This window comes from Martes martes, assembly GCF_963455335.1.
Source record: "Martes martes genome assembly, chromosome: 4".
NCBI classification, from domain to species: Eukaryota; Metazoa; Chordata; class Mammalia; order Carnivora; family Mustelidae; genus Martes; species Martes martes.
Window position 1 is genome coordinate 186,980,318 of NC_137891.1, and position 10,383 is coordinate 186,990,700.

At 55.7% G+C, this 10,383-nt stretch overlaps 1 protein-coding gene across 2 annotated transcripts; it reads right to left on the reverse strand.

Annotated features, from left to right (window-relative positions):
- Window positions 1-54: 54 nt before the first annotated feature.
- On the reverse strand, window positions 55-9,135 carry TAS1R1 (taste 1 receptor member 1; the record flags this gene model as incomplete). Of its 2 annotated transcripts, XM_080802398.1 has the most annotated exons (6): window positions 55-1,269; window positions 2,253-2,373; window positions 2,687-2,899; window positions 3,325-4,086; window positions 6,413-6,719; window positions 8,945-9,135. In XM_080802398.1, the coding sequence occupies 6 exons, from the start codon at window positions 9,133-9,135 to the stop codon at window positions 338-340; spliced, it is 2,526 nt and encodes an 841-aa protein (XP_080658524.1). In that variant the 3' UTR covers window positions 55-337. The 2 variants fall into 2 exon arrangements, with proteins under 2 accessions (XP_080658524.1, XP_080658525.1); XM_080802399.1 differs by lacking the exon at window positions 3,325-4,086.
- Between the last annotated feature and the right edge of the window lie 1,248 nt (window positions 9,136-10,383).

A 10,383-nucleotide genomic window follows, 5' to 3' on the forward strand; every position in this document is an offset into this window, starting at 1 on the left:
CGGAGTTGCTTGGCAACGCCCAGCTGGGCGCGGGCTCTTTGCCCGGCTGGGGCCCGGTCCAGGGGTTCCGGCTGCGGTTGGGCCCCGCGGCGGCCTCGGCCTGGGGGGAGGTGGCGCCCCACCCTCGCCCCAGACAGCAAGCGCAGCCGGGACGCACATTTCACCGCTTTATTGGCAGCCCGGAGCCTGGGCTGGACTCCGTGAGCGCACACTTTGCGGGTCCAGGGGCCTCCCGGAGAGCGCAGGGCGCGCGCGCCTCCCTCGACCCGCGACCCGCAGGAGGTGTCAGGCCGGCCCCTCACCCCCCTCCCTGGGCTGGCCCTGCCCGCCTCCGCGGTCAGGTGGAGCCGCGGCGCCGCGTGTAGTCCTGGATGGAGGCCTGGAAGTGCTCGGCGCTGTTGAGATCTGGGCGGCGCAGGATCACGTAGCACTTGGGGAGGAAATAACCGCCGAAGCCGCTGCTCAGGCTGCTCAGCGCCGCCAGCACGTGGACCGCGGGCAGATACTTGCCCTGGTAGACGCTGGCCGTGGTGAAGAAGCCGATCCAGGCCACGAAGTTGAGGAGCAGGCTGAAGGTGACGCATTTGGCCTCATTGTAGTTCTCTGGCAGGTCCTTGCCCAGGTAGCTGCAGGCAAAGGCGCTGACGGACAGGAGGCCATTGTAGGCGAAAGCCAACATGAAGCCCACTGAATTGGCCTCTGTGCAGTCGAGCACTACCAGCTGAGGGAAGCGCTGGTACTCCCTGGTGGGCCGCGGGGTCCACACCGCAAGCCAAGTCAGACAGATGAGCAGCTGGGCCACTGAACTGGTGACCACAAATAGGCTGGGACCACGGTTTTGGACCCAGGCGTGGTAGAAGGTGGGTACCTTGGCGGAAAACTTGAAGATAAAGACCAGTTGGAAGGAGCGGATTGTCAGGCAGGACAGGAAGATGGCAAAACCGAGGGCAAAGAGGCCTTGGCGCAGCAAGCATGTGGGCAGGGTGGGCTCCCCAAAAAAGCCATAGAGCCCACAGCTGCCCCCTGCCAGGGAGCCCAGCATGAAGAAGCACAGCCTGCCCCCAGCTGACCTCACCACGGGGGTCTCTAAATGCCAGGCAAACAGGCCAGCAGTCCCAGCCACCAGCACCAGGAGCAGCGTATTAGCTGCCAGCAGCACCCAAGAGACAGGTTCATGCCAAGTCAAGAACACCACGGTGCGTGGGAAGCAGGTTTCACTTCCCTCAGGTGCCCATTCTTCTTTCCCACAAGGCTGGCAGCTGTGGAGGTCTGGAAGGAAAGCCAGAAGGCTCCTGAGAGCTAGATGAGCAGAACAGGAGTGAGGAAGGGAGGCCACATAGACCTGCAGGGTGCTGGGAGGGCTGTCCCACAGGAGCTGGGCGCTACTGGGCACAGTGAGATGGGGGTGGCCCTGAGTGTGGTCCCCACGCCAAGTGTTTCCTCAAGATGCCTGTATGAATTACAGATTCTGGAGACGCTTGGGTAGGTTCTATCTAGTTCATGATCCCCTGGCCTTGCAAACCAAGAGGTCCTTAGGGAGAACCTCACTCTGGGGAACTCTGCCCACATGCCAGTGAGGCTATAATCCCATAGGAGCAGTCAGCCCTGGAGGAAGGGCACTTTCATCTCTCCCCAGCACTTCCTTTAACCAAATCCACCTTCCTGTGCTGCCACTCTGTGGTTTCTCTGACTCTGAGAACAGAAGAGACGCATTTCCATGCCCACAGAGATGTGAAAGGAAAGAATGTGGCTCTTGGGATCCAGCTCTGGGCTGAGCCCTTCGCTACCCCAACTTGCTCGCTGATCTTGACCTTCCATCGCTGGGTGGAATATGTTACTTCTTCAGCTGCAGATACAACAGTGTCTGCATTCAGGCCAAGCTGTTCAAGGTGCTGGCTGTCTTCAGCATGGGCAATGGAAGGGACTTTGCACAGGTAGCATGGAAGGGCCCAAGGGAACATAGCTACATCTGTTTGCATAAAGACGTTGAATTTAGGATAAAATTGCTCCTGTAGGAATTGGGCTGGGAGCTCTCTAGTAAAAGACATAGTGGGTTTGAGGACTTCAACTGCTTGTTTCTTTCTGCTTCCTCGGAATTCAGTTTGGTGGCAGGTGTTCTCCATCCCGTACCTAATTGGCAGCGAAGTGAGCAAGGCCCTGGTTTTGCACATGTATGACCCAAGGGGGATCCCCTCATCTGCTCTACAGACCCTAGGAGTGCCCAGTCACCGCCCACTGTCTTGGGCACTCACCACTCTTGTTGAGGAAGGTCCCGGCCTCACAAGGCACACACTCAAAACAGCAGTGGTAGAAACCCACAATGACTCGCTGGTGCCCTTCAAGACAGTCGCTGGAGCACACGGACTTAGGCACCTGCAAGAAGCCACAGGTGTTTTTAACCATACAGAGTGGCTCAGGTGAAGGGATGCTCACATGTAGAATGGGCAATGATCTCTGTGCATCTGTTTTCACTGCTCACTCCCAGGGCAGAGCCCCTGGTTTTGTAAACCAGCAGCAGCCAACCATCTGGGTATTGTCTGGGGGACTGCCCTGGCAGGGCTGGATAGAGCCTTGTTGGCCTAGTACCTGGGATCCCCCTCCTGCTCTTTGTAAGCTGTGTCCAGAGCATCCCCAGGCTCCAGGCTGCCCATAAGGCAGTCCCCTGATGCGGGACCATATCTCTTACCTGGTTGTCCTTTCCGTGCCACCGGATTTTGGTTTTATTTATGTCCAGCTGAACTGGAGGCCCCGTGGAGGAGCCAATGACCCTGAAGGTCCACTTGGAGCCACTCCAGTCCCAGGCAATTATGTCATAGCTGCTGAGAGGATCCCCGTTGTCATTAAATATCACATTATCCTCGTGTAGAAGGAAATTCACTTTGCGGATCTGTTCCAGAAGCTGAAATAAACAGGGATCAGAGAGCTGCCCTAGATGGCAAAGACCGTTCCTCCTCAGTCGCCCAGACCTAGAGGCTCAGGAAGCAAGTGCTGGGGCCTTGTGCTTCTATTGAGGTGGTTTCCGCCCATCTGGAAATTCAGAGCCCTCCTTCCCCTCCAAGGAAGCCCCCCAACCCTCCCAACCAGCCTCCTGAGAGGAAGCTTCTAACAAAGGACCCCCTTTACAGTGATTTTTAGTCCTGGATCTGAAGCATGGTGAGTGGGAGGGGCTGAGGTTCAGAGAAGTGAAGCCTAAGAGAGGACATGAGTCCTCTGATCGGTGGCCTTTGTCCCCTACCCCGGTACTTAGTTATGCCAGAGAGCGATCACTCTGCTTGCCTCAGGTAATCACCCTGTTTCAGGGTGCCAGTGGCTGGGCTACCTTACCTGCCAGGGATAGACTTTGTCCCTGGAACAGGCTCCAGAGGCACAGTCCAGGAGCTGGTGGAGGCCATGGGCCACTGCGTAGACAGCCCGGTAGACGTTGTAGGCAGAGCTCATGGAGAACGCTCCGAGCGTGGGCATCTGCTGTGCCGTGAAATCCCGGCACTCTCTGCACAGTTGGTTGCTGCTACACCAGGAGCCCTCGGAGCAAGGCCCGTGGGCCCCCTTAGCTGCCCGGACATAGGCCTCTTCAAACTCCTTCAGGCCAGGGACAAGCCTCTGCCGGATGGCCACACCCAGCACCGTGCCAATGCCCCAGATCCCGGGCACGCTGCTGATGTGTCTGGAGATGGCCCAGTCCTCTGAGGCGATCCACACCTTGGCGGTGAGGTTGGCCAGCACCACGGACTCGAAGAACACCCTGGCCAGCTGCCTGCTGGAGAAGACGACCACCACGGTGGTCCTCGCTCGGGCCAGGTGAAGCATCATGGCCTGCATCCTCTCACTCCCCGGGTAGGCAGAGAACGGTATGATGTCCTTGAAGGCAATGCAGATGCCCTGCTGGGGGGCCAGCTCCTCCAGTGCCCGCACCCCCAGCTGCCCGTAGTCGCCGTCGCTGCCCACCAGCGAGATCCAGACCCACCCAAACCTCTGCAGCAGCAGCACCAGGACCTCCACCTGGTGCTCATCACTGGGGATGGTGCGCAGGAACGAGGGGTAATACCGCTTCACTCCGAGCATCCCACTGCTGGCCTCGTAGCTGACCTGTGGGGGTTCCGTTCAGCAAGTTCAGTGGCATCAGTCTCAACTCAGCCCTCCCCCCCACTGCTGGCCCTTTGCTGGGTACTGGGACCTGGGGAGGAGGGACACCTGGTTCCTGCCCTGGCCCTCAAGGAGAGCTCTGCTGGACATAGGAGGCTGACAAGGTACATCCGGAGAAGAGGCAGAAACCCAAGGGGAAGGGAACAGAAGCTGCACAGAGGGAGTGAAATGACCCAGGAGGTCAGAGGCAGATGACCTGTCTGGAAGAAGGAGCACGAAAGTTGGTCTGTCTGGTCAGGGCGGAAGGCCTTAATTGTCAGGCTCAGAGACTTGGTTTTTATCTAAAGGCCACGGGGAGCCCCTAAATGTTTAGCCAGAGAAGTGATGTGCTCCAACTTGTGCTTTAGGAGTGTATCTCCGATTTCAATGAGGAACATGTTAGAAAAGACTCAAGACCAGAGTCAGGAGAACCCTTACAATCCTTACAAGGCTGATGGAATCGTCTAGATGACAGAAGTTGGTGGGCTGAGTTAGGGCTGTGGCAGTGGTGAGGTAGAAGGGGGATGGGCTGAGCAGCATTCGGAAGGTAAATGCAGAGGCCATGGTGCTGGGCTAACTGTGGGGGTGGGGGGGGGGCAGAGGAATGTAGGTAGGCCTGCCCATTTCCTGGCTTGAGTAGAGAAGCAGGTGGGCAGGAGTGGGGGGATGCAGGAAGAAAGAAGCTCCAGTTTTCTAGGGAGGTAAGCTCAGTTTGGGGCCTGCTGGGTCCATGCCGTGGAGACCCCGGATGAGCTTCCAGGAAGGAGGCTCGGAGCTTAGAACACAGGACAGAAGTTAGAGAATGGGAAATGGAGCCGTGGGGCTCATGGCCTGTGTAGGGGTTCTGGATGAATTACCCCAAGATATGCCACCTTGGCACGTGGGCTAATTTCCAGTTCGAAATAATTAAGGCACAAAAGACTCAGGAGGAAATGTTGACCTTTCCCCTAACTGCCTGAAAGAATTTAGATCTCCAGGTTAGGAAACTGTCACCAGGGAGAACTACAATATAATAGGAACTAGGTGTGGTGGGAAGGGGGGAATCTTAGCAAAGTCCAATTTGTTATAAAATTCCTCTCTATGTCCCTTTGTTTCTGGAAGGCCTGGCAAACATTTGTTTACTAAACATTTACTCTCTTTTCTCTTCCTATGAATTGTGTTCCTCTCCTTTGAAGTCCCAGACCCCTACCAGCTTCTCCTTAGTTCAGAATAGCGTATAAGCCTCATTTTACCTGTCTTTGAACCTCTGATGTTTATGTGGATTCCCTTACATACGTAATTTTGACTTTCTCCTGTTAATCTGTCTCATGTCAATTTAACGTTTAGATCAGCCAGAAGAATCTTGAACAGTAGAGGAAATTTTTTTACTCCCAATGCCTGCTGGGGAAAGGGAGCATCCTGTACTCTGGTAATCATCCAGTTTTTCCGAAGAGATGGGAGAGATTCTCTAAAGGAGACTGAAAAGGAGGAGGAGGGGTCATAAGTAAGAGAGGGTAGGTCATAAATGCTGAGGAAAGAATGTCACCAAAGGACCGGTCAAGAATGTCACAGAATTGTCCTGTCAGGTAAAAAGGGACTGAAAAGCATTTGTTGGGTTTGGAGACCTAGAAAGCCCTCCAGATCACAACAAGAGCCGGAGTGGTGGGACAGCGGCCAGGGCAGGAGGTTGAGAAGCAAATGGCAAGAGGGAGAAGCAAACAAGCCTAGAAGGCCCTGCAGGTAAGTTTCCATGGAAAGAGGCAGAGGGAGGACGGTGCTGGGAGGGAGGTGCCTAGAAGATGGGGAGGCCGGCTTACAGGCTCCGGCAGAGGAGGAAAGGCTGACAAGCAGAGGAGGGGGCAAGGCCCAGGGGGACAGCCCTCTGAGTGGTGGACCACACCTCTCTGAGCCTAAGCCTGAGCCTGGACAAGGAGAGGAAGGCAGGAAGGAAGGAGGAGGGCACGGGAGAAGTGGAGACGTCTGTGGGGCAGGAGACAAAGGCTGTTCCGTTCTTCGTAAAGAAGACAATGGTGGGAGGAGAGTGAAGGGCAGTGGTTTCAAAGGAGAATGGGTTTTCTCAGGATCATTGAGGCAAGAAGGTCTGGAGGCAGCACTTGGGGAAGAAGAAATGCTGGCGTTAGGACTGTGACGGGGCAGAACCCCCTGCAATGTGACTCCTGAGTGGCGACCACCCAGAAGATCCAGGGGGCCAGAGTGGCCTTGGGGCCCAGCAGTTCCAGCCCCCCACCCCCAGCCGCGACTGGACTTGCCAGAAGGGGAGGTGGACACACTGCCGGGGCCCCCAGCTTACCAGGGGCACCAGAAAGGGGCTCAGCAGGGCTGCGGTGGTGGCAGCGTGGCTGGTGGTGTCAGGCCCAATCACTGCCAGCGCGGCAGGGGAGTAGTGGGCAGGGTCTGCCTGGACCTCTACGTGATGCGTCCCCGGCACGGAGAGCACGTTTAGTGCGGCATACACGTTGGCCGACTCGGAGCACACGTCGTACAGCTGGTAGCCCAAGGTGACGTTAGGCAACAGGGTCGTGGAGTTGTTGATCTCCTCGACGCCAAAGCGCATGGCCTGGAAGAGGTGGTAGCCATGGCCGCTGAAGCTGTTGGGTCTGTGGAGAGAGCCAGGCTGAGAGCCCAGACGAGCACGACCCTGCTGCAACCCTCTTTGGTGGGTAGGAAGGAAACTCGGAGGTCATCCGTCCAGTGCCCGTAACCGTGACCTCAGTGTGGGCCCTGCGCCACACACACGCACAGTTGTGTTAACAGGCCTTTGGGTGGGGGGTACCAGTTGGAGAAACCGCAAACCATGCCCCCCCGGATAAGCATATTAGCGCTGGAAGGCCGGTATCCGAGACACCTGCTGCTGCTGGGGTTCTCCAGAGAAACAGAGCCAACTGGATGTACAGAGAGGAAGGAAGGTGGTTTTAAGGAATTGGCTCCCGTGGTTGTGGGGCCAACAAGTCTGACGTGTGCAGGCAGGCCGGAAATGCCCTCAGTGGCTGATGCTGCAGCCTGGAGTGTGAAGGCCGATTTCCTTCCTTATTAGGGGACCTCAATCTTTTCTCGTAAGGTCTTCAGCTGATTGGGTGAGGCCCACCCACACGACGGAAAACCATCTGCTTTACTCACCGTGTTGAGTTGAATGTTAACCTTCACGGCAGCGTCTAGCCAGCTGTTTGGCCGAACAACTGGGCACCGTACCCTCATCAGGCTGACACAAAAAGTTAACCACACACCTGTTTAACCTTGTTTAACGAGTGCTCCTCACCAGGACACTCATGAAGGTGGTGAGGGCCCGTGTTCCTCACTGCCTCTTGGGAACTACCGGCTGCGTCCCTACGGGGACATGGTTCAGGTCTGCTTGAAGAGCGCGCAGGCACATTCCCCCTCCCACCCTCTGTGCCTGCTGGAAGGGTCTTGCGTCATTTCTGTCACTTCTGTCCTTGAGTCCCTCAGAGGAAACCCAGTGCCTCCCACCGTGACGCCCTCAGAAGTGGGTGTCCACGTGTCTCCTCTTCCCCAAATCTTCTCTTCCCTGGCTCCTATCTGTAGCTCTGGGGGCCAGTCTTCCTGCACTAGGCTTTCCAGAACCGTCCTCCTGTGTGAATCTCAGATGTGCTTCGTGTTTGAGGCATCCTGCCACTGAGTCCCAGTCCGTCATTGAGCATTCCAAATCTTCGACTTGCACAGATGGCAAACAGCTTATCTTCTTTAGGAGAAAAGCAGATGTTTTTCTCTACCGCCTCTCAACTTCAGGAAGGCAAGGCACCGATCTAAGATATGTTTCCTAAACTCCTAAGGCATCTACTGCTTTCCCTTCCTCCTCATGGGAAACCAGGCTTGTCATTGGGAGACTCAGGAGTTTGAACCTGGAGAGGAGCAGGGAGGGCATGGAAGCCAGGAAAAGTCATAATTGCTTAATCCTCTTCTTTTTTAAGATTTTTTTTTTTAATTTGACAGATCACAAGTAGGCAGAGACACAGGCAGAGAGAGAGGGGAAAGCAGGCTCCCTGCTGAGCAGAGAGCCCAATGTGGGGCTCGATCCCAGGACCCTGAGATCATGACCTGAGCTGAAGGCAGAGGCTTAACCCACTGAGCCACCCAGGCGCCCCAATCCTCTTTTTTAAAAAAAAATATTATTTATTTGACAGACAGTGAGAGAGGGAACACAAGCAGGGGGAGTGGGAGAGGGAGAAGCAGGCTTCCTGCCAAGCAGGGAGCCTGATGAGGGACTTGATCCCAGGACCCTGGGATCATGACCTGAGCCAAAGGCAAACACTTAACTGAGCCACCCAGGCACCCCCATGCTTGCTTAATCCTTGTCACCTCCTTATGTCACAAAGCCTAGAAACAACTGGAAGGGGATTACAAAAAAAGCACTTTAATAGCCAGGACAAAATGACATATTACAAAGCAGAACCTGAGCAGAAGTGCCAGGGAAGGGGCTCCTGGGTGGCTCAGTTCGTTGGGCATCTGCGTTTGGCTCAGGTCGTGACCCACAGTCCTGGGACTGAGTCCCACATTGGGCTCCCTGGTCAGTGGGGAGTGTGCTTCTCCCTCTGCCCCTCCCCCTACTTGTGCTTGCTCCCTCTCTGTCAAATAAATAAAATGTTAAAAAAAGAAGAAGGAAGTTGAAGAAGGAGGAGGAGGGGGAGGAGGAGGAGGAAGAAGGAGAACTGGTGCCAGGGCAGGTCTAGCCACGGCTTGAAGGTGGCAGCTGCAGGATGGCGAGCGACTGGAGGTGGTTCAGGAGGCAGCCCCAGGGCAGAAAGGGCACAGTCTTCACCAAGGAGGCCCGGCAGAGAGACTTTTAGGCACAGGACCCCCCACTCACCTGTCACAGACAGTCACCGTGGGCCTGCGTCTCACCCCCGGACAGTGAGAGTGCACAGGGAACAGACCTGCAAGGAGGTAATCCCCGGCGAGGCTGAAGTCAGGAGACAGTTCTGTGTTGTGGCAGCTGAGGGCCCAGCAGCAGGAGAGCGAGAGCTGCAGGCTGACCAGGTGAGCTGCCGGGAGTGACATGCCGGCCAGACGCTCCTGTGCCTGGCATGGCCGAGCAGAGCTCTCTGGCCACGTTGCCCTTTAAATAGAATAGACAGCAGCCGCCCAGATGCTTCCCAATTTCATGCCTGTGTCAGGGGTGGGGCTGAAACCCAGTTGTAGGAACCTGGCTGCTTGCCTTGGCCTTCTGGGCCTGTGGTCGTGCTCAGGAACTGGGCAGGGGGAAGGCGCGGATGCAAACCAGGCGGCAGCCACTGACCCTTCCTCGGCATGCTTGTGGCTCCTGTCCTTGCTCTGGTGCCTGTGGTTTCGGCTGGCTCAGAAAGGGAGCCCCGGGGGCACCGGGCTGGCTGCCTGGGTTCAGCAGCTGACTCTCGATCTTGGCTCAGGTCTTGAGCCCAGGGTCTTGGGTTAAAGCCCCATGCTGGGCTCCACCCTGGGCACTGATCCTACTCAAAGAAACAGAGAAAGGGAGCCCTGGCATTCGGCGGGGATGGTGGTCAGAGACAGGAGGCAGGGACAAAGCTTCTCTGGGGGACAGAATGTGGAGGCTTCTGTGGATTGTATTTTATTTATTTATTTATTTATTTATTTATTTATTTATTTAAAAGATTTTATTTATTTATTTGACAGACAGAGATCACAAGTAGACAAAGAGGCAGGCAGAGAGAGAGGGGGAAGCAGGCTCCCCGCTGAGCAGAGAGCCCGATGTGGGGCTCGATCCCAGGACCCTGAGATCATGACCTGAGCTGAAGGCAGGGGCTCTAACCCACTGAACCACCCAGGCGCCCCTATTCTATTTATTTTTAAAAAAAGATTTAATTTATTTGACAGAGAGAGAACCAGAGAGCACAAGCAGAGGGAATGGCAGAGGGAGAGGGAGAAGCAGGCTCTGCATTGAGCAGAGGGCCCGATGCGGGGCTCGATTCCAGGCCCCTGGGATCATGACCCGAGCCTAAGGCAGACGCTGAACCATCTGAGCCAACCAGGAGCCCTGAGCGCTGTGGATCTTAGAATCTTTTACCCAGGCCTCAGTTTACTAAATGAGACATAGCTTTGAGCTGACCTCCTCCCAGCCTCAGTTTTCTGACTCTGAAATTTTGAGTGAATCGTGGTGGGTTTGCCTTGTTATCCACTGTGGCTCCGTTCAGCCCGAAGACAAATGCATGCAAACACAGTATGCAAATAGAACGGTTTTGCTTAAACTGGTTCTTTTTCTGCAAGAAAAAAAATTCCAAGTGGATTTCCGGAGTGGTGGCCCAGGACTCA